We start from the raw sequence: 25,212 nt of genomic DNA on the forward strand, positions 1-25,212 counted from the left end.
GTATCATCGAAAGTATGACTGTGCGTTGTGTCAAGAGAAATTTGTGACTGGTTTAAGGATATCTTGGCGGGAAGGACGCAACAATTTTTCTTGGATGGAGAGTCATCTACAAACGTAGAAATAATTTCAGCCTTGCACCGTGGAAGTGGGTTGGGACCCTTGCTAGCCGTGCTCTAAATTAACGACAAATTGTAAGGATAGTATTAACAGTAACCTCAGAGTTTTCACAGACGCAGTTTTATCGAATAAAGACGTGTATGGCGACCGTAGTTGTCGTGCAGTAAAGACTGTAGATGGCGTACAGTAGGGTCAAGTCACGAGGAAACCAACATAAGATGTCTTTTGACGAAAGTGTGAAAGTCCTCTGCTGTTGAATTGTATTAATTCGAATCCGCTAACGGTGCTTTTTCAATAAAGTAATGTGAAACTTACGTGTGGCTGGTTGCTGTTGAATACCATAAACAATCTTTTCACAGCTGATGCGGCTGTCTGCAATGAAATACTGTCTGACAATACCGCACAAATATCCAGACAGGTCTTGATAAGATTTGTAAATGTTGCATAGATTTTCAACTTAATGTTCAGAAATTTAAAATTGTGCCCTTCACTTCCTCTGACTGCTATGGCAACGAGTCACCATTGGCATTCGTCAATCATACACATACCTTTGTGTAACAATTTGTATCTTAGTCCAGAATGTTTGGTTCGTAAGAACTCAAGCTCCTTGTAAACAATAGCCAGTAGTTACCTGAAGACGGCCTAATAAGCCGAAAACTAGTTCATACAAATAAAAAATCTGCAGAAAAAATAAAACGCTTAAGTGTTATTCAACCCTCAATATGGAATTGTTCTACCAAGAAACGACGGAAGAATCCATAAATAAAATTTTTAGGGATATGAAATGGAACAATCACATGGGTTCAGTCGTTGGTAAACCAGGTCGAGGATTAATTGGTAGAATACAACTGAAATGCAATCAAGCTACAAAAGAGATTACTTACAAAACACTTGTGCGATCTAGAATATTGCTCAAATTTGTGGGAACTGTACCAAATAGGACTAACAAAGGACACTGAATACATACATAGAACGGCCCCATGAATTGTCTCAGCTTCGTCTGATCCATGGGAGTGTATCACAAAGATGCTGAAGAAACTGAACAGACGCACTCTCGAAGATAGATGCGAACTACCTCGAGGAAGCCTTCTCACAAAATTTCACGAACCAGCTATAGGTGATGAATCTAGGAATACACTCCAACCATCTACGCATCGCTCCCATACGGATCGTGTGGACAAGATAAGAGCAATCAAAATGTGCGCAAAGCCATTTAAACAATCATGCTCCCCGCGCTCCATACTTGAATGTAATGGGTAGAAGCCGTAATAACTGCTACAATGAGAAGTACCCTCTGCCACGTACTTCACAGTGGTTTACAGTATAGTTGATGTAGAACCATATGGTCACTATTGCTTGCCTTACTCGTTTACAAACCTTTTCACAATATGTCCTCGTTTAGTTCCTGATATCCGTCACAGTATTTCCTCCATATGAAGTTTTCACTAGTTGTTGTCAGTAATTCATTCCTAGTATTCGCAGCTTTACAGACGTGCAATTCCAATTCCTCTGCTTTCATTTTAGTGTCCAACTTCCACTCCACTCTCAGAGTGAGTATATAAGGAACAGGAAGTCACGTTCGACAAGTATAATTTCATTTGAACTGGAAGCAAGAGGAGTTTAACGTATCGTCGATGGCGACGTCGTGGAAACAGAGCACACGTTCGGTTTGTACAAGCATGAGGGACGAAATCTGATGTGTCCTTTTTAAACAAACTATTCAGACATTCCGCTCAAGCGAATTAGGGAAGTCACGGAAAATCTATCTCTGGATGGCCAGATAGGGATTTGAAACATTTGAAAGTGTTGTATGGAAGCTAACCAAAGATGGCGTTTCATTGGCAGAACACTCAGAGAATGCAATAGCTCTGCCTACTCTACGTCTGTTCGTCCACTTTTGGAGTAGTGCTGCGTGAAATGCGATCCTTGCAAGGTAGGGTTAACGGAGTACATCGAGAAAATTCACAGAAGTGCAAGACGTTTGGTATAATCAAGAAATAGGGGAAAGAGTGTCACGGACATGATACAGGATTTGGGGTGGAAATCATTAAAGCAAAGGCGTTTTTCGTTGCGGTAGTATCTTCTTATGAAATTTAAATCACCAACTTTCTCCTCCGAATGCGAAAATACTTTGTTAACGCCGACCGACATAGGGAGAAACGAACATTATAATGAAATAAGGGAAATCAGAGCTCACATGGAAATATATAGGTGTTCTTTTTTTACACGTGCTGTTCGAGAAGGGTATAATAGAGAATTTGTGTGAAGGTGGTTTGATGACACTCTGCCAGGCATTTAAGTGTGATTTGCGGAGTAGCCATGTAGATGTAGATGTGAATGAGAATCGATTGCACTAACCACTGCGCTATCTACCTATGTGCATTCACCACTTCGAAGTTGCCCTTACTTTCGACCAGGTAACTATGTAGTCTGAGGACGTTATCATTCGAATATCCTCCCTAGGCACTGAATTTCTTTCATTTCTTCCATTGCTTCTTTGTACAATTTCTAATTAAATTACTCCTCAGTTGAAAACGTGCCACCTGAAATGTCGTGACACAAATTCCATTTTCTACGTGAGTCAGGCACAGAAAAAAGACCACTCAACCGGTAGTGATTTTCGTACAACGGATAAGAAGTGTGACCTTGGTCCGAGGCTGCTTTGGGTACTGGTACCCTTATTACACTGTCGTGAAAAAAGTCATGGTCTGGCGATTTGCACATGTGCAGACGGCGGCTGTACAGCGTACACAAAGGATAAAAAGGCAATGCATTGGCTGTCATTTGTACTCAGGTGATTCACTTGATAAGGTTATGGCCGCAGGAAGGGAGTTAACAGACTCTGAACGCCGAATGGTAGTATGAGCTGGACGCATGGGAATTCAGTATTCCGAGATCCACAGTGTCAAGAATGTGTCGAGAATATCACATTTCAGACAACACCGTTGCCGAAGGCCTTCACTTAACGACCGAGAGCAGCGGCATTTGCGTAGTGTTATCAGTGCTAAAAGACAAGCAACAGTGCGTGAAATAACCTCAGAAAACAATGTGAGACGTACGATGAACATATCCGTTAGGACAGTGCGGAGAGATTTGACGTTAATGGGATATGGCAGCAGACGACAGAAGCGAGTCTCTTTGCTAACAGCACAACATCGCCTGCAGCGCCTCTCCTGGTCTCGTGCCATATCGGATGGACCCTAATCCTTTGGAAAACTGGGGCCTGGTAAGATGAGCCCCGTTTTGAGTTGGTAAGGACTGACGGTTGGGTTCAAGTGTGGCGCAGACCCCACGAAGCTATGGACCCAAGTTGTCAACGAGTCACTATGCAAGCTGGTGAAGCTGCTGGTGGTTCCACATGAGCTGATAGTAGTGTTCGAGTGTGCTGTAAACTCCTCGAAGCCATGGAGCCAAGTAGTCAACAAGGCACTGTCAAACTGGTGGTGGCTCCATAATAGTGTGGGCTGTGTTTACATGTAATAGATTGGGTTCTCTGTTCCTATTGAACCGATCACTGACTGGCATAAAGATGGTTATATTCGGCCACCTGGAGACCATTTTCAGCCATTGATGGACTCCATGTTCCCAAACAATGTGCGATATGTCACAGTGGGCCTGGATTGTTCGCGATGGGATTGGAGAACATTCTGGACAATGCGACGAAATGATTTGACAACCCAGGCGCAATTATGGTCCGCTATAGCAGCATGGCTCATTATTTCTGCAGTAGGCTTCCCACGACTTGATGAGTACATGCCACGTCGAGTTGCTAGTACTAAGCATGACAAAATGAGGTCCGACAAGATATTAGGAGCTATCCCCTGGCGTTTGTCACCTCGGTGTAACTGGGCAAATTGAACTGACCGCCCTATGAGCGCTGCGCTAGCATAGTTGGACAGAGGACTGCCCAATTTTCTTTTAAGGCTTTACTCACCCAGGGAGCCTGGCTTCACTAAGCCTAGGAGTCTCCCTTACCCCTTGCTTATAACTGGAGGTGATTGGAGAAGGACATAGTAGGGATCGCTTAGAATAGCAAGGAACCGTTAAGCATTTGTGGGACACATTCCGTCTGGCTTATGATAGAAAGGGACTAATAATCTATGAGGGACACACTTCGTCTGGATCTTTCTCTTTCCTCTGACCGACTTGCGTTACCCTTCTGGAACATAAGCTACCGCCAGCATTGCACTGCGGATCCGGAGCATGCAAACCTCCTCGCCCGCACAAACAGTGCTAACATTTATTTAGATAATGCAGTCCGAAAATGAAATGAAATTTTAACGGGGTGAGTAAGAATTATAAAATTCACGCTTGAATTCCCTTTCAAATGCAGACGACGCCCCGCTGATGGCAGATAAAGAACGTGAAGGGAAACATATTTATTAAGTAAGATCCAAGAAAAGTGATTTCAGAAAATAGGGGAAAAAATATTTTTAAAGAAAAATAACCTGTACGTCTTAAATCGTGATTAATAATAGAATAGGTCAAACAATTTAGGTATTTCGATTGCGACGTCACATATCAGTATGCCGGAAACGAAGATTTGGAAACATCTGTGGTACAACAATCATGTGACCAAGTAATAAAACAGATTAAAATTTTATAAGACAGTGGCTTTCCCAACGCTTGTTTACAGACGTCAATCGTGGGTTGTAAATAAATACCAAGAAAGTCGCATAGAGGCAACAGAGATGAGATTTCTAAGAGCAGTAACGGGTTCCACATAAACCGAATACAAGAAAAAGAGAGAAACTGGAATGAACGTCTGAAAGAATGAATGTAGAAATATTATATCTCCAGATAGGAAGCTTTAACCCAGTTGGGAGAGGAAGTAGAGGAAGGCCAAGGAAGCGATCGGTATTAACAGGCAAAACAAAAAAAGCCCAATGATTAAAACGAAGAAGAAAAAGAAAGAAGAAGATGATCAGGATGATGTGATTATGATGTTGATGAAGGTGATAACAAAGCTGTTTAATCCCATTCTGAACATATCAGAAAGTTTTCTTTTCTCCCACTTTTGTGTTTAGAAGAGGATGTTTTCCCATTCACTCTGTATAATTTCATGAGATAAAACGAAGTGCCTGTGTAAAAGTGCTTCTAAATTCATCTTACAAGTTTCTATGACGCCAGTTAAGCACCGGATATACAGTGGTTTGGGTTGCTACGCACGACCAGAGATAAATTAACAAAAGTGGGAAATATATTCCACTGTCCCGCATCTCACTGATGAGAGAGCGACAGTGCTTTATTACGACTCTGCATTATTAATTTAAAATCCTCAAACTAACGTGGTTATAGTGCCCAATAAGACAACTGCTGCACTAGTATAACGGCTTGCCATTCATCAATAGATGGAGAGACACCGACTGTTTAATATAGCACAGAGATTCGTTTAGTTACTCATTAAATAAAGTCATTGGTTGCACCCGAGTCCTTATGGCATTTGTGATGCGAGAAAGAAACTCTGACCAGCGCTCTGTAGGTTTAGGACGTTGTCTGACTAGTTCTTGTGCTTTTCTTGCATCAGGGATATGTCGTTCCAACAGGATAATGTACGTCAGCTCACTGTTCTTGAAATTCAAACTGTTCTGCAAGACCTGCACCAAATACTATCGCAGAACTAGCCTCCAATTGAGCATATGTGGGACGCAACAATTATTCCAGACCTAAGCGAATAGGTCTTGCAGATGTAGAATAACGTATCCCGAAATGCATTATCCAACTGAATTGTCAGCTCCATACCAGAACCAGTGCAGACATTTTGTCGGTGGAGATTACACTGTGTACTAATTTGGATGATTCATCATGGGTCCACGCTTGCTACCTCCAAGTCAGCAGTAAAAAACAAAATGTGTGTGAAATCTTATGGGGCTTAACTAAAAATGGCTCTAAGCACTATAGGACTTAACTGCTGAGGTCATCAGTCCCCTAGAACTTAGAACTACTTAAACCTAACTAACCTAAGGACATCACACACATCCATGCCCGAGGCAGGATTCGAACCTGCAACCGTAGCGGTCGCGCGGTTCCAGACTGTAGTGCCTAGAGCCGCTCGGTCACTCCGGCCGGCTGGGAATTAACTGCGAAGGTCATCAGTCCCTAAGCTTACACACTACTTAACCTAAATTATCCTAAGGAGAAACACACACACCCATGCCCGAGGGAGGACTCGAACCTCCGCCGGGACCAGCCGCACAGCCCATGAATGCAGCGCCCTAGACCGCTGGGCTAATCCCGCGCGGCAGTTGTAAACACTTCATGTATTACACACGCAATGTTTCTAAGACGAATTTTGATAAACTTTGATGATTTTCAAAGAATGTTATGATTTTCGTCCGACAATGTATTTGGAAGGGGTGGTGTCTTGTTTTTGACTGGGATTATGCATTATCTACGTACACCTTTGATATCAGTTTGAGGTAATTTAACCTTTCAGCAGTAGTCCAGTGATATTCTTCAACCATTGATACAGACCTTACGGGATGAACTTAGTACTCAATATTCATGCTCAATATTTGCCTTCATCGAGGTGAGTTAGTGTGATCTCCATGACTGATGTGATTTTCAAACATATGGATTGGTCAGCTCAATCACAAGACATGAAGTGCAATGACCATCCACGTGAGATCGGAAACAGCTGTTCTTGTATGTCCGAAACCTCCACAGACATTTGCTGACTTTTCTAGATTTGCCTAGATGGTACGGGATCATCTTCAAGATTACCCAATTGTAAAGATCTGAACCAAGTCGCAGCGTTTCAGAGGTCTGAACGATGTCAGTAAAGAGTATACACGGTACCATGGCTGAGAGAAGTAGGGAAAACCTCCACTAAAAGAAATTGGAACCTGAGCAGTATTAATGCTCGTTTGCATTAGAAACTGCAGTACAGAAGTACTCTGTACCACTACATCTTAGATATTCCAGACATTTTTAACGTTTGGTATCCCAGTTTACGTTTTACATGTGCAATGGAAAACAAATATAATAATTATCAGGGTAACAATAAATCAGTATAGCTCTTTTACCCAGCAGACGTTGAAATTGGATACAGCGTTTCGATACCTTTGCTTTTGTGTTATAGAAATACTTTCCATTCAAAGCATTATTTTACTAGACGCCTCTATACATGAAATGATCAAGTGTGTGTTAATTTCTAAGGGACCAAACTGCTGAGGTCATCAGACCCTAGTCTTAGACACTGTTTAAACTAATTTTAACTTATACTAAGAACATGCTCGAGGGAGGACTCGAACCTCCGGCGGGAGGGGCCGCTCATTCCTTGACATGGCGCCTCAAACCGTGCCGCCATTCAGCGCGGCGCTCTACACATCCTTGGGGTCTCTATTGAGGAGACGAAAGTCATGCGACAGCGATGCGCATATACGCAGATGGCGGTAGTAACGCGTACAGAAGGTATAAAAGGGCAGTACACTGGAGGAGCTGTCATTTGTGCTCAGGTGGTCACGTGATTATGGCCTCACGACGGCAATTAACAGACTTTGAAAGCTGATTGGTAGGAAAAGCTAGACTCAGGGGACATTCTATGCGAAAATTGTTGAGAACTCAGCATTCAGCAATCACAAGAGTGTGCCGAGAATACCACATTTCGGACATTATCTCACACCACGGTCAACGCAATAAAGAAGCTCATTAACATCTTGTAATAGCGACCTATCAGCATTCGTTATAATTTTTATTAGTATCACGAAGGCTAGCTAGGAGACAACATAGCTAGCTACTTCGGAAGAGAACAGCTGATTGGACATGTGAAGCAGGATGTCATGGAGCGAAGCAGCCTGGTGAGCTTCCAGTCGGGGCTGGCGATGGACTGCTGTCAACACGGGGCATCATATCCGTCTGCAATAGCGCACGGTGCTTGGCTTCATGATTCCAGGGAGCACAGAGCGGCCAGGAGTCTAGTATTGTTGTGTGTTTCTGCCTACGAGTGTTAAAGGAAATTGTGCCTGTTGTTGTCAATGCCTTCTTGCAGTGCAGATTATGTCTGGGTTGTGCGAATTAACTTATCAATGAATCACAGTTATCAAATGCGGTAGGGAACTGTAGAACCCAGTGTTTTAAAGTTGTAAAAATTTATTTTATTGTTGTTTTCAGGGACATTCAAATTTCTCCTTGTCACTGATGTTCATTATTTTGTTATTCTCATTTATTTTGCGAAGCAGAGGGTAACTTCGACTTGCGGATCACTGATTTTTACTCTCTTGTTAAATGCTTGTTAGTCAGGGTGTCAGCCTTTGTCGGGTATATTTTAAGTATTGGTATTCCTGTATAAGACAGTTTATTGCGTGTTTCCTTTTTACTGTTGTGAACTATTTTTGGTGTATTTGCTGCCTCCTTTGTTGCAAAGTTAGTGAAATTCACAGGGGCATATTACTGCATTTTATCGTGCGTTCTATATTAAGGTATTGGATTCTGTTCACTTGAACGCTGAATACCTTACTTGTGTCTTCTGGTGTATGCGCGTAGAGTTCTTGAAAGTGATTAGTAAATATATTTCTGTATTGTTAAGCATTTAGGCCTACACAACCCGTTCTACATTCGACTCCCACCTTTTGCTACGCCGCACTGTTCTCTGAGTTGTTCTAGCCTCTGTTGATTCCTCCAGCATTAAGAGACGAAACGTTAGGCAGAAGAATATTCCTTAAAGCACGACCTAACGCCCATAAAACAAAATTCACCAAGGACGCAAATGCCGGCCGTGAAACCCCGTATTGTAGTACATGGTAATGTTCTCTAGATATTAGCAAGTAGTGTACAAATTGAGCGGCAACAGAGAAATGGAGGGTGGTTTTCTATAGTCACGCCACGAGCTGGGGATGGGGAGCTCCCGTGTTGTAACAAGAGTAGCGAAGTCGTATGTGAAAAAAATCCACGTGAAATTCTTGGGTTTTCGTATCGTATAGTTTTCAAAAACTTCGAATCCTAATCGACTCGACCCTCTTGCTGAAGCCTTCTTTTGGGAACTGGCCGCTCTCTGTCGATCGGTACCATAACCCGATAACTATTAACTTCACAGCCAACGGTCGCGAAACCTACATTCTGATCAACTGTAGCATTGTCAGTGTGGTAAATGGAGCAATGCTGACAACTGAGGTTGCAGCGTCGGCGCCAGCTGACATGGTTACAAACTAGTGATTTCAGTACTACTGATTTCAGACCTATTCCGTATTTCTGGATTTCCGGAAGGCTTTTGACAGTGTACCACACAAGCGGCTTGTAGTGAAATTGCGTACTTGTGGAATACCGTCACAGTTCGTAGTAATTGACGGAAAGTCATCGAGTAAAACAGAAGTCATTTCTGGCGTTCCCCAAGGTAGTATTATAGGCCCTTTGCTGTTCCTTATCTATTTAAACGATTTGGGAGATAATCTGAACAGCCGTTGTTTGCAGATGTCGCTGTCGTTTATCGACTAATAAAATCAGCAGAAGATCAAAACAAAATGGCAAAACGATTTAGAAAATATATATGAATGGTGCGAAAATTGGCAGTTGACCCTAAATAACGAAAAGTGTGAGGTCATCCACGTGAGTGCTAAAAGGAATTTGTTAAACTTCGGCTACCCGATAAATCAGTCTAATCTAAAAGAAGTAAATTCAACTAAATACCTAGGTATTACAATTACGAACAACTTAAATTGGAAAGAACACACAGAAAATGTTGTGGGGAAGGCTAACAAAAGACTGCGTTTTATTGGCAGGACACTTAGAAATTCTAACAGACCTACTAAGAAGACTGCCTACACTGCGCTTGTCCGTCCTCTTTTAGAATACTGCTGTGCTATGTGGGATCCTTAACACATAGAAGTGACTGAGTACATCGAAAAAGTTCAAAGAAGGGCAGTACATTTTGTATTATCGCGAAATATGGGAGAGAGTGTCACAGAAATGATTCAGGATTTGGGCTGGACATCATTAAAAGAAAGGCGTTTTTCGCTGCGATGGAATCTTCTCACAAAATTCCAATCACCAACTTTCTCCTCCGAATGCGAAAATATTTTGTTGACACTGACCTACATAGGGCGGAACGATCACCACGATAAAATAAGGGAAATCAGAGCTCGTACGGAAAGATATAGGTGTTCGTTCTTTCCGCTCGCTATACGAGATTTGAATAATAGGGAATTGTGAAGGTGGTTCAATGAACCCTCTCCCAGGCACTTAAATGTGATATGCATAGTATTCATGCACCGGGTGATCAAAAAGTCAGTATAAATTTGAAAACTGAATAAATCACGGAATAATGTAGATAGAGAGGTACAAATTGACACACATGCTTGGAATGACATCGGGCTTTATTAGAACCAAAAAAATACGAAAGTTCAAAAAATGTCCGACAGATGGCGCTTCATCTGATCGGAATAGCAATAAATAGCATAACAAAGTAAGACAAAGCAAAGATGATGTTCTTTACAGGAAATGCTCAATATGTCCACCATCATTCCTCAACAAGAGCTTTAGTCGAGGAATAATATTGTGAACAGCACTGTAAAGCATGTCCAGAGTTCAAAAATGGTTCAAATGGTTCTGAGCACTATGCGACTTCTGAGGTCATCAGACACCTAGAACTTAGAACTAATTAAACCTAACTAACCAAGGGCGTCACACACATCCATGCCCGAGGCAGGATTCGAACCTGCGACCGTAACGGTCACTCAGTTCCAGACTGCAGCGCCTAGAACCGCACGGCCACTCGGGCCGGCTGTCCGGAATTATGGTGAGGCATTGGCGTCGGATGTTGTCTCTCAGCATCCCTAGAGATGTCGGTCGATCACGATACATTTGCGACTTCAGGTAACCCCAAAGCCAATAATCTGGGGATTTGGGAGGCCAAGCATGACCAAAGTGGCGGCTGAAATACTAAACACCTTTTTCCAAAGCTGTTTCACAGAGGAAGACCGCACTGCAGTTCCTTCTCTAAATCCTCGCACAAACGAAAAAATGGCTGACATCGAAATAAGTGTCCAAGGAATAGAAAAGCAACTTGAATCACTCAACAGAGGAAAGTCCACTGGACCTGACGGGATACCAATTCGATTCTACACAGAGTACGCGAAAGAACTTGCCCCCCTTCTAACAGCCGTGTACCGCAAGTCTCTAGAGGAACGGAAGGTTCCAAATGAGTGGAAAAGGGCACAGGTAGTCCCAGTCTTCAAGAAGGGTCGTCGAGCAGATGCGCAAAACTATAGACCTGTATCTCTGACGTCGATCTGTTGTAGAATTTTAGAACATGTTTTTTGCTCGAGTATCATGTCGTTTTTGGAAACCCAGAATCTACTACGTAGGAATCAACATGGATTCCGGAAACAGCGATCGTGTGAGACCCAACTCGCTTTATTCGTTCATGAGACCCAGAAAATATTAGATACAGGTTCCCAGGTAGATGCTATTTTTCTTGAAGGCGTTCGATACAGTTCCGCACTGTCGCCTGATAAACAAAGTAAGAGCCTACGGAATACCAGACCAGCTGTGTGGCTGGATTGAAGAGTTTTTAGCAAACAGAACACAGCATGTTGTTATCAATGGAGAGACGTCTACAGACGTTAAAGTAACCTCTGGCGTGCCGCAGGGGAGTGTTATGGGACCATTGCTTTTCACAATATATATAAATGACCTAGTAGATAGTGTCGGAAGTCCCATGCGGCTTTTCGCGGATGATGCTGTAGTATACAGAGAAGTTGCAGCATTAGAAAATTGCAGCGAAATGCAGGAAGATCTGCAGCGGATAGGTACTTGGTGCAGGGAGTGGCAACTGACCCTTAACATAGACAAATGTAATGTATTGCGAATACATAGAAAGAAGGATCCTTTATTGTATGATTATATGATAGCGGAAAAAACACTGGTAGCAGTTACTTCTGTAAAATATCTGGGAGTATGCGTGCGGAACGATTTGAAGTGGAATGATCATATAAAATTAATTGTTGGTAAGGTCGGTACCAGGTTGAGATTCATTGGGAGAGTCCTTAGAAAATGTAGTTCATCAACAAAGGAGGTGGCTTACAAAACACTCGTTCGACCTATACTAGAGTATTGCTCATCAGTGTGGGATCCGTACCAGATCGGGTTGACGGAGGAGATAGAGAAAATCCGAAGAAGAGCGGCGCGTTTCGTCACAGGGTTATTTGGTAACCGTGATAGCGTTACGGAGATGTTTAACAAACTCAAGTGGCAGACTCTGCAAGATAGGCGCTCTGCATCGCGGTGTAGCTTGCTCGCCAGGTTTCGAGAGGGTGCGTTTCTGGATGAGGTATCGAATATATTGCTTCCCCCTACTTATACCTCCCGAGGAGATCACGAATGTAAAATTAGAGAGATTAGAGCGCGCACGGAGGCTTTCAGACAGTCGTCTTCCCGCGAACCATACGCGACTGGAACAGGAAAGGGAGGTAATGACAGTGGCACGTAAAGTGCCCTCCGCCACACACCTTTGGGTGGCTTGCGGAGTATAAATGTAGATGTAGATGTAGATCGTAACGCTGAACTAGCACATTCCCCATTCTGATAATACAGCTTCACTAAAAGCGCCTTTTCAGGTAACGTCAACATGCTGCGCCTGCTGGCACATCTGATTCTCTCTCTTTTTTTTTCTTTATTGTTATTTTAAGCACCTTTTACAAGGCGGGCTGTCAGCAGCATAGTACGATGCTCTTCAGCCGTGAGTGGTACAATACATGACATACATGACATAGAGGTGGCACAGATAATACAACAAAAACGGCGGGCAAAAACTGTAGACACGAAAAACAATAAACATGAAGCCGTTCACGCTGGACGAGAAAAAACACTAACACTTGTTGACACGGCGCACATAACACGGACGACTGCGACAGCACACGTGAACAGTGGTGGCGTGACGGCGAAAGAACACGAAACGCAAAACGAAGGCACACAGACGAGACACTGATGGCGATGATCTCTGGCGCGCGAATGTCCACAGAGCGTGTACGAGTCCGGGGACCTGCCAAGAGAGGAGGAGGGGGGGTGGGGGTGGGAAAGGGAGGCGGGAGAGCAGAGATGCCACAGGTAGGGGAGATAGGGGGAAGGGAGGAAGGGGGAGGGGAAACCCAGGGCAAGAGGGTGGATGAAGGGGGATGAGGGAAAGAGAGAGAGAAGGGAGGGAGGGTGCCTAATGGAAAAGACACAGGAAGTGGGGGGGGGAGGATCATATTGGATAGGAGGGGTAGATGGAGGGGAGGAGGACATCATCAGGGAGGGGGAGCTGGCGGAAGCCACCTTGGGATAAGGTAAGGAGGGTGGAGAGATGGAGACCATGTGGGACGTGAGAATACAGGCACGGCAGCGGGCGGGGACCGGAGAGGATGGGCGAGACGAGCGGATGAGGAGGATCGAATTTACGGGAGGCATACAGGATCCGTATCCTTTCAAGGAGAAGGAGGAGGTGGGGGAACGGAATGAGGTCGTACAGGATCCAGGTGGGGGAGGGGAGACAGATGCGATAGGTGAGGCGGAGAGCATGGTGTTCAAGGATTTGAGGGGATTTATAAAAGGTAGGGGGGGTGGAGATCCAGGCCGGATGGGCGTAACAAAGGATAGGGCGGATGAGGGATTTATAGGTGTGGAGGATGGTGGAGGGGTCCAGACCCCACGTAAGGCCGGAAAGGAGCTTGAGGAGATGGAGTCGGGAGCTTGCCTTGGCTTGGATTGTCCGGAGATGGGGGGTCCAGGAGAGGCGGCGGTCGAGGGTGACGCCAAGGTACTTGAGAGTGGGGGTGAGGGCGATAGGACGGCCATAGATGGTGAGATAGAAATCAAGGAGGGGGAAGGAAGGGGTGGTTTTGCCTACAATGATCGCCTGGGTTTTGGTATTCTCTCTCTCATTACAGCTCCTTTTATACACGATTTTCATGCGCAGTCACTGACGTTTTGCTGTCCAGCGCCATCTGTCGGACATTTTGTGAACTTTTTTTTTGTTCTAATAAAACCCCATGTCATTCGAAGCACGTGTGTCAATTTTTACCTCTCTATCTACATCATTCCGTGGTTTATTAAGTTTTCAAATTTATACTGACTTTCTGATCACCCGGTAGATGTAGGTGTACTGCGACGCCTCCCCGCGGCGTGCGCACAGAGTTCGACTCACCTGGCTCGATGTTCTGCCAGTTGATGGTGACGTACTTGTCGCGTTCGTAGCGGTTCTGCTCGTGCAGGAAGCCGAGCGCGTGCATGAGCTCGTGCGCGGGCGTGCCCAGCGTGCCGGTGCAGCCCGGGTCCTGCAGGTTGACCTCCTGCGCGCCGCCCAGCCGCCCCACGCTCGACCAGCAGCCCGTGTTGCCGTGCGTGATGTAGATGTAGTCCGTCTCGCGGCCCGTGTACGGCCGGAAGCGGACGCACGTCAGCTTGTGGTAGGCGCGCATCGCGCCCTTGATGTTCGCCATTGCTTCGTCACCTGCGGAACCGCACCGTACGCTTTACTCGTTTTTCTTTTTCTCGACGGAGTGTGCTGACGACATTCATATATAGTAACTGATCAACAGTATCCGGACACTCCTATATAAGGCGAAAGTTTTTTGTGGGATTATGCCTCGTCACAACATAAAAACAAGATGCACACGTGCGTTGTCAACTCAGACCATAAAACCTGAAACATCACAAGCCGGTGCAGCCGCAGTTCCCGAGGTACAGTTGCAAATTGAGAGCCGCTGCCATCACCTACCAGCGATGATATTTACTTGAAGCCTAATGCTCAGCACAAACGGTGGATGCATCGACTTGTGATGTTTGATGTGCACGTGTGCACCTTGTTTCTAAGTTCTGACAACGGCTAATGGTGAAAAAAAATGTTAAGGTAAACTATAACTCAAAATGTCTGTAATCCTTAAATGTCTGTAGATATAAGGAGCATTGTTTTATCTGGTTTCCTTGCAAATGGGATAATGTTGTCATGAAACATGTTATGGTAATAATCACACGATTGACAACTTGCTTAAATAACAGTTGTGTGATGGCTTCACATCAGTTATATAGTATTGGCAGCAGAGAAGCAATATCAGCACAACGGGTCGATCAGCAGTGTTCATTGACTTCGAAAGTGGATTAGTCACTGGATGGCAGCTGAGTAAGAATCCATCAGCGTCATTTTAACCATTTTAAATTTTTACCCCAGTCGACTGTTGGTAATGCGAAGTGGAAAATGGTAAGGAACAACCATAGCTAAACCAAGACTACCTAGACCCTATGTACTGATGGACGGAAACCACTCAGCACTGAGGAGAGACATTACACAAAAATAGCATGAGATCCGAGGAAGGAGTCACTCGTGAGCTCCAAAGAGCTATCGTCAGTCCAACTAGCACAGTGGCTGTCTGTGCGGTGTTAAAAAGGATGGGGTACAATGACCGAGCAACTCCTCCTACAGAGTGTGCCAGTGACGCTTGAGGTGACGTAAAGGTTGACGCCACCTGACAGCGAGAAACGAGTTGTCTGCAGTGATGAATCACACTATTTTCTGTGGCAATCCGTTGGATGAGTCTGGAGGTGAATGCCTGGAAGACGTTGCCTGCCATCATGTGTGGTGCCAGCAGTGATTCATAGACACGGTGGGTTGGATTTGGTCTCCATATTGCGCTTAAGAAAACGTTAAATGCTGAAGGATATGAACGTTTTACAGCATTCGATGGTGCTTACAGTAGAGGAACAGTTCAAATGTGTGTGAAATCTTATGGGGCTTAACTACTAAGGTCGTCAGTCCCTGAGCTTACACACTACTTAACCTAAATTATCCTAAGGACAAACACACACAATGCCTGAGGGAGGACTCGAACCTCCGCCGGGACAAGCCGCACAGTCCATGCCTGCAGCGCCTTACACCGCTCGGCTAATCCCGCGCGGCAGGAACAGTTCGGAGACGATTATTGTGTCAGCGTCACAATGCACCCTGTCAAGTCTGTGAGGCAAAGGCTAGTGGACAATAACGTTCCTGCCAACGGCCTGCCCAAAGCCCTGATCGCAACCCAATGGGTCAGCTCCAAAACCGAGCACCCAACGTCTCCACCTTCTCTGGTTTTGGCTCTTCAGGAAGAATGGTCTGCCGTTCCTCCACAGATATTCACACACCTCATTGAAAGTGTCCCCAGTAGAGTTCAAGTTATCATGAAGGTGAAGGGTGGACTTGCTCTGCATTAATGTCCACTAATGTCTACCTGGATACTTTTGATCAGATAGACACTGTTTGATTCAGTAACAATGTCATTTTTTCCTCAGGGCTCCGGTTGCAGTTATAATTTTTAAAATTAGTCAGATTGCGTCTCATAGTAGGTTAAATATTAAGAAAATCATATTCATAACTTCCTGACAGATTAAAAGTATGTGTCAGACCGGAGCTCAAACCAGGGACCTTTGCATTCCGTGGGCAAGTACTCTATTTTTCTTTTTTTTTCCCCCCACATAAGCTCCCCTGCATAGCTTGTGGGACTAGCATTCCAGGAAGAAAGGATACTTTGGAGACATGATTTAGCCACAGCCTGGGAGAGTCATTGCAGGATGAATTTTCACACTGCAACGGATCGTGTTGTCATTGTAAACTTCCTGGCAGATTGAAACTGTGAATCAGTGCTCTGGTGCAGACTGCAAATTGTGTCATATTCATAATTTGACCATACAGGGATCGTCATGATAATGCTTCTTACATATCACACTTGACAACTTACACGATATTTCGATAATACCATAACATGAAGATCCGTGTGTGGTCAAATAACAAATATGACGCTCTTAAGATGTAGTATGACATGCAGTGTAAATAATATCGAAAGGACAAATTGCAAGGTCGGATTTCTCACTGTAAATGGAGGAAAAAGGGTACTGTGAACATGTGTCTGGAAATTCATCGTTTCATGGTAGATGGCGCTAACCAATGACGGTTCTGACCATGTGCCCTGTGTCCCTTGTGTGTTACAGGCTGTGTCATTGATGCAGTGTGGTCTGCTATTCACATCTGGAACAAGCCGATAAAAAGAGCTTAATTAGCCATCCTGCCTCTAGACCACCTGCTTGGCTGTACACAATCACCATCACGGATTGTTCCTAACATGAATACCAGACCATTCTGCTGCTTATAGTACGCTGCCTCAATGACACAGACCCAAGACCCAGGCAATCATCGTAGATCGTACCACTCGCTCCTTCTAGCTCCTCGATTTTTTCCTTACCATCTGCGCCCATCCTGTCAGCCTCTCCCCCACCTTCACCTACCTTGGCTTCACCATTGACCGTCACCTCACCTGGATCTCTCATCTCCACTCTATCCAACCCGAAGCCCACAACCGCCTCCAACTCCTCAAACACCTCTCTGGCCGGACATGGGGGTTCAACCCCTCTACCATCCTCCACACCTACAAATCCTTAATCCGTCCCATCCTCTGTTATTCCAGTCCTGTCTGGATATCCACTCCCACCCCCCAAATTCTATAAGTCCGTCTAGATCCTTGAGCGCCATGCACTTTGCCTCGCCTTCCGTATATGCCTCCCTTCCCCCACACGGATCCTCTACAACCTGATTCCTTTCCCCCATCTGCTCCTATTCCTCGAACATATCTGCATACACTACATCTCCCGCTACCTTGATCCCTCATCCCCTGGTAGCTCCCCCCTTCTTCAACCCCCCACCCACTGCTGGGCCTTCACCGTTATGTCCCCCATACCCCCCATCTCTACACCCTTCATCTCCTTTCCCATGGTGACTTCTGTCGACTCCCCCTCCCAGATGATGCCCCTCCAGTTATCCCTCCTATCAGCTCTTATCCTTACATCCCACTCGCTTCTTCTGTCCTTTTTTTGGGCTCCCTCTTCCCCCCTTCCATCTTGTTTTTTCCCTGCCTACCCTCTCTCTGCCTCCCTTCTCTCCCCTGAGTCCTTTTGCATTCCCCATTCCCTCTTGCATCTGCCCTGCCCTTCCTTATGAGTTCTCTCCTTCCGTCGGTTCCACCCCCCCCCCCCCCACTTCGTTTTTCCCTCATCTGTCCAGGTCCCCCCCCCCCCCCTCTGCCCTTGGCTGTGGTGTGTCATCTTCATGCCAACTTTTTAGTGCAGTGTTTTCAGTGTTGTGTGTCTTCCAAAGTGTTGCAAACGGCAATCATACTGTCACTGGGTGTGATTTTTATATCTCTTGCGAACAGAAACCAGACTGTTGCCGTGTTTTTTAATTGTCTGTCTACTATTTTACGTGTCTACTTCCTGTGAATTTTTTTAGCATCGCCAACCCTTTGTTTTATGTTTTCACTTTCTACGATTTTCCGCCGTTTTACAATTAAAGTCACCGTTTTACCGCCTGTTTTTATTGTTTATTACCTTCTTCTTATGTTTTAAAAATTCTGTAGGCTGAAGAGCGGCGTACTAAGCTGCTGCCAGCCCGCCCCCATCGAAAATCAATAAAGGAAAAAAAAATCACACAGACCGCAACACACAAGGAACACACGGCATGTGGTCAATGGAACTGTCAATCAGAGTCGTCTATCGTGGCAACGATACATTTCCCTACACATGTTCATAGGATCTCCTTTCCTGCATTTCTAGCCAGGAATCGGTTCCTACAGTTAGTCGATTTTATTAACGTTCACACTGTATTGTGGGAAGTGAAATAAAGCTATAGCGAAAACATTATCCCTTACGCAACCTAGAAAAGTTTTCATAAACGATGCCTAACATGTTATTATTTTGTGAAAAAACTTCCTGTTCTAGGTTAATAGACTAGATCTTCAGTTTGAATCATGTATAAAGTATAAGTCAAATATAAATTAAGAGAAATAATTCTGTATTAATGAATAATAGTCAACAAAAATAATGTTCTTCCACTTCTAAATTTATCAGAAAAATTGGACATCCTTTTCCTTTCTTCAGATTTTTCGTCGAAATGTGTGACACATTTACTTGGACGTAACCATATTAATAATTGTGGTGTCACCGCCAGACACCACACTTGCTACGTGGTAGCTTAAATCGGCCGCGGTCCCATTTAGTACATGTCGGACCCGCGTGTCGCCACTGTGTGATCGCAGACCGAGCGCCACCACCAGGCAGGTCTCGAGATACGAAATAGCACTCGCCCCAGTTGTACGACGACTTTGCTAGCGACTACACTGACGAAGCCTTTCTCTCATTTGCCGAGAGACTGTTAGAATAGCCTTCAGCTAAGTCCATGGCTACGACCTAGCAAGGCGCCATTAACCGTATCTGAAGAGAGTCTTATTTGTATTATCAACAGCGATGTACCACAACATGGAATAAAGTTAAGTATTTGAGGAGCTGCATACTTTTCTTATTAGAATTCACTACTTATCCTGTTCCAGACTTGACGCCAGTCGGCGTGTGTGTACGCGTGCCTTTCGGCTCCCTTCTCAGTGTGGCGTAGCTAGCTTGTTACGCCACAACAATAATCAATTTTTTTTTTTTGAATGGTTTGATGAGGTCCGCCACGAATTCCTTTCCTGTGCTAACCTCTTCATCTCAGAGTAGCACTTGCAACCTACCTCCTCAACTATTTTCTGGATGTATACCAGTTTCTGTCTTCCGCTGCAGTTTTTACCCTACACAGCTCCCTCTGGTACCATGTAAGTTATTCCCTTATGTCTTAACAGATGTCCTACCACCCTGTCCCTTCTTCTTGTCAGTGTTTTCCATCTATTCCTTTCTTCTCCGATTCTGAGAAGAACCTCCTCATTCTTTGCATTATCAGTCCACGTAAGGTTCAACATTCGTCTGTAGCATCAATTGAATAAGAAAGATATTTACATCACTGTATAGACGAAACTCAGAATGCAACTGCAACTTCATTAAAACAGTGCAACAAACATTAAGTTGACATTCTTCGCTGTGCAAATGGGTACCATTTCAGAGAAATGGGAGTAGGTAGTAGTAACAACATCTATATCCTGCATAGAGGAAAAGATTAAGTAGCAGATTTCTCATCCAGTAATCGCACTTTAATATTGGTTGCTTATGAGAAGATGGGATTATGTCTTTTGTGTTGAAGAATGGTACACCAAGAATGAAGTACTAGGATTGGAAACAGTATAAAACAGCGATGCAGTTTTCAATATTTGCTGCCGGCCGCGGTGGTCTCGCGGTTCTAGGCGCGCAGTCCGGAACCGTGCGACTGCTACGGTCGCAGGTTCGAATCCTGCCTCGGGCATGGATGTGTGTGATGTCCTTAGGTTAGTTAGGTTTAAGTAGTTCTAAGTTCTAGAGGACTGATGACCACAGCAGTTGAGTCCCATAGTGCTCAGAGCCATTTGAACCATTTTTTTTTCAATATTTGCTCTTCAATCTACACGGCAAAGAAACAATGACAGAAATAAAACAAACGATGAAGCGTGGAATCAAATGTGTCAATGATAAGACTTGCAGATGACATTGCTATACTCGGTGAAAGAGTAGAAAAATTACTGGAAATGTTGAGTGAGAAGACTAGTGAGAACACACTGTGGATTGAAAATGAAATGAAATGATCGTATGGCATTGTTGGCCGGGAGGTCCCATGCGGGGAAGTTCGGCCGCCGTATTGCAAGGTTTTTTCTTTTTTTTTTTTTTTAGTTTACCCCACTTCGGTTACTTGCGAGTCAATGATGATGAAGAACACACACAACACCACGAGGCAGAGAAAATCCCCTGACCCCGCCGGGAATCGAACCCGGGACCCCGTACTCGGGAAACGAGAACGCTACCACAAGACCACGAGCTGCGGACTGTGTATTGAAAGTAAACCACAGAAAGACGAAAGTAATGTGGAGTAGCAGTAATGTGAGTAACGCTGAACTTAACTCCCAAACTGGTGAGCATGAAGTAGACTAAAGAATTCTACGACATTGCGAGCAGAATAATACATGTAGGACGAAAAAAGGAGGATTCAAATAAGCAGATTAGCAATGGTGAAGAGAGCATTCGTCACCAACTAAAACCTCCAGTATCAGACATGAGCCTTAATATGAAGAAGAAATTCGTACGTTTGGACCACAGCACTGTATGGAAGCGAATCATGAAATGTGAAAAAAAAAAAAAAAAACAGAAAAGAGGAGATGTAGTGCTGTAGAAGGACATTGGAAATTAGGTGGACTCATTATATATGAGTTCTCCACATAAAAGGGGAGAAGAGGAACGTGAGAACACGTTGTTGAGAAGAAGAAACAGAATAGTAGAGTATGTGTTACGTATTAACTCATCAAGAAATAACCTCCGCCCTAGTTGAGGGAATTTTAGGGGATAAAATCTGTAGGGGAAAACAGAGATTGGAATATATGCAGCAAGTGTAAGTGTTATTCTGATATGAACAGGTTGACACTGCAATGGAACTCATGTCGGGCTACAAATAATAATAATAATAAATAAAAATGGAAGTCAACGAAGACAGGGTCTCTTGCTAGTGTAGGTCGTGATGTCACTACCTCATGGAGGATCTCAATGGAACCACTCGACTAGCGGCGAGGAGTTAGGCTTACAGTTCTTCGACCAGGCAGGATCATGCTGTCGCGTCAAGTTCCCTGAGATAGGAGATGGGCTCGTCAGCGCTGAACCAAGACTGCACAGAGAGACGACCTCCGTAGTTAGCCAAGTATCTACCTCACAGTACGACAACGTCAGCAGGTGAACGCGCCATTGCCGGCCACTGTGGCCGAGCGGTTCTAGGCGCTTCAGTCTGGAACCGCGCTACTGCTACGGTCGCAGGTTCGAATCCTGCCTCGGGCATGGATGTGTGTGATGTCCTTAGGTTAGTTGGGTTTAAGTAGTTCTAAGTTCTAGGGGACTGATGACCTCAGCTGTTAAATCCCATAGTGCTCAGAGCCATTTGAACCATTTTTTTGAACGCGGCATTGTTGCAGCCTCCTTTGACGCGGATCTCGAGGTAACCGCGGGTTGGCAGCGGTGCTCCCAACGCAAACCTGTATTATCACTTTTTATTTCATCCAATTTTATATGTATGAACTGTTTGTTAATTTACGCATTTACGTGAGTGTATCGACACCTAAAAATCATATCTAATCGCGGGACTAATTTCGTTCATCTGATATTTTTGTGCTTCGCATGTTTTGTTATCTCTTTTCAGTTTTCTCTTTCGTTGTCTCGCTCTCGTAAGGTACGGTTGCCATTCTCATTGTAAAGATTATCATGTAGATGATAATTAGGTTATCTTATGAAGATAAAGTTATTCTGCCTTTTAGTTCTAGCAAAAACCATATCACTTTTATATGATTTTTAATTTGTATCATGTGTTTTCAGAGGATCGAGGGTGGAACAGGGGCGTCAACGGCACATTGTTATTGGACGTTAATAACCGAACACTTATCGTGTTCAGTCATTACTTTTCGTTACGTCTTACTCTATCCGTCATTGAGATTTTATTTTTGTATCTCGCAGTATTTTCACGCAAGCTATGCAAAGAATGATTCGGACATTGTATACTAATGACGTCATTGTGCGGCCTACACCTGTCGGACACAGGACCCACGAACGTTCAAAAGTTTTTGGTGTGGTTAATTTCCCTTATGTGTTGCATTCTCAGCTTCACGCCGAAGTCGGTACGAAGCATTGGCTCTATCACCGTGCTGAGATGTACAGTCATGCTCAAAAGTGTCCGAACGACCTGAATTGCATTTCGCCTGATTCGCATGCAACCCACATAACGCAGCTGTCTAGCAGGTCCTCTAATCGCTCCCCGGTGCAGTCGTTTGACTATTGAAAATGGTTCCAATAAGTCACCACTAGAAAACACTGCTCTGTATCGCTATAACTCAACATGTTAAGTTATACCTCAATACTACAAATATCAGGGAACACCTTATCACAAATGAGACTGTCCTTAAGGCTTGTAAGCATACATTTATTACAATATATGACATACCTGAAATGATACCACTCTCATTATTACGTCAGATAGGTAATGCATGTAGTAAATTCGTCGTATTCATGATTTCCTCTTCAAAGTAACATACCGCGCTTATTATTTAACACAAAATGACATTAAAAATTTAAGTTATTCACGAGCAGCTAGTTCAGAATATGTATGACCTTCAAATGACACGACGAACCGTCTCGTTCTGCATATCGATTCGAACCCAGGTCATGCAGACTAAGCAAAGATTTCGTGACTAACGGAAACTATCAGTCATTCCTGACTATGCACACAGAGAGTGATGTACCTAGATTTTAGACAGTTTCAGTTGGCAAATATCAACTTTAAATTACATAACGTAAACATTTTTAACGGACAGGAATTACTACCCAACATCTATAGTCCCTCTTGACGAACAACGAGAGATATTAAATATTGCTCATTCACAAGCAACTTACTTGAAATGCCGTGAGGTAAAGCTTTGGGTTGGAGAGGGATTCGAACCCAGAACCTAATCTTATTGTTATCGAAGCACAATCAACTGTGCATATCGGATTTTCTTGACAGTAGCTAGATGTTTTAACTGAAATGACGAGACGAAACATTAATTTTTTCCTTCCCAGGGCTCCAACCGGACACCTATCGCTGTTATATTCTACAGAAAACGAACGTTAAATATGGGTTTGTTACACCGGCACCGACATGTGTGCGTGTTTGAACTAGACATACACTACTGGCCATTAAAATTGCTACACCACGAAGATGACGTGCTACAGACGCGGAATTTAATCGACTGGAAGAAGATGCTGCGATATGCAAATGATTAGCTTTTCAGAGCATTCACACAAGTTTGGCGCCAGTGGCGACACCTACAACGTGCTGACATGAGGAAACTTTCCAACCGATTTCTCATACACAAACAGCAGTTGACCGGCTTTGCCTGGTGAAACGTTGTTGTGATGCCTCGTGTAAGGTGGAGAAATGCGTACCATCACGTTTCCGACTTTGATAAAGGTCGGATTGTAGCCTATCGCGATTGCGGTTTATCGTATCGGGCCATTGCTGCTCGCGTTGGTCGAGATCAAATGACTGTTAGCAGATTATGGGATCGGTGGGTTCAGGAGGGTAATACGGAACGCCGTGCTGGATCCCAACGGCCTCGTTAACACTAGCAGTCGAGATGACAGGCATCTTATCCGCATGGCTGCAACGGATCGTGCAGCCACGTCTCGATTCCTAAGTCAACAGTGGAGACGTTTGCAAGACAACAACCATCTGCACGAACAGTTCGACGACGTTTTGCAGCAGCATGGACTATCAGCTCGGAGACCAAAAAAAATGTTCAAATGGCTCTAAGCACTATGGGGCTTAACATCTGAGGTCATGCCGCCTAGACTTAGAACTACATCACACACATCCATGAACCAGGCAGGATTCGAACCTGCGACCGTAACAGCAGCGCGGTTCCGGACTGAAGCGCCTAGAAGCGCTCGGCCACAGCGGCCAGCCTCGGAGACTATGGCTGTGGTTACCCTTGACGCTGCATCACAGACAGGAGCGCTTGCGATGGTGTACTCAACGACGAACCTGGGTGCAGGAATGCCAAAACGTCATTTTTTTGGATGAATCCAGGTTCTATTTACAGCATCATGATGGTCTCATCCGTGTTTGGCAACATCACGGTGAACGCACATTGGAAGCGTGTATTCGTTATCTCCATACTGGCGTATCACCCGGCGTGATGGTATGGTGTGCCATTGGTTACACGTCTCGCTCACCTCTTGCTCGCATTGACGGCACTTTGAACAGTGGACATGACATTTCAGATGTGTTTCGACCCGTGGCTCTACCCTTCATTCGATCCATGCGAAACCCTACATTTCAGCAGGATAATGCACGACCGCATGTTGAAGGTCCTGTACGGGCCTTTCTGGATACAGAAAATGTTCGCCTGCTGCCCTGGCCAGCACATTCTCCAGATCTCTCACAAATTGAAAACGTCTGGTCAATGGTGGCCGAGCAACTGGCTCGTCACAATACGCCAGTCCCTACGCTTGATGAACTGTGGTATCGTGTTGAAGCTGCATGGGCAGCTGCACCTGTACACCCCATTCAAGCTCTGTTTGACTCAATGCCTAGGCATATCAAGGCCGTTATTATGGCCAGAGGTGGTTGTTTTGGGCACTGATTGCATGAAAATGTAATCACATGTCAGTTCTAGTATAATATATTTGTAC

The 25,212-nt window shown here is 44.5% G+C and overlaps 1 protein-coding gene across 1 annotated transcript in view; it reads right to left on the reverse strand.

Annotated features, from left to right (window-relative positions):
- LOC126438167 (zinc metalloproteinase nas-13-like) overlaps window positions 1–25,212 on the reverse strand; it is a gene marked incomplete at its 5' end in the record, with an annotated part of 66,283 nt that overhangs the window by 30,448 nt on the left and 10,623 nt on the right. The window contains one exon of the mRNA XM_050090543.1: window positions 14,237–14,542. Coding sequence (XP_049946500.1) covers window positions 14,237–14,542 — 306 coding nt within the window. The remainder of the gene's footprint in view (window positions 1–14,236; window positions 14,543–25,212) is intronic.

Source organism: Schistocerca serialis, unplaced genomic scaffold, assembly GCF_023864345.2.
Source record: "Schistocerca serialis cubense isolate TAMUIC-IGC-003099 unplaced genomic scaffold, iqSchSeri2.2 HiC_scaffold_1261, whole genome shotgun sequence".
Taxonomy (NCBI): domain Eukaryota; kingdom Metazoa; phylum Arthropoda; class Insecta; order Orthoptera; family Acrididae; genus Schistocerca; species Schistocerca serialis.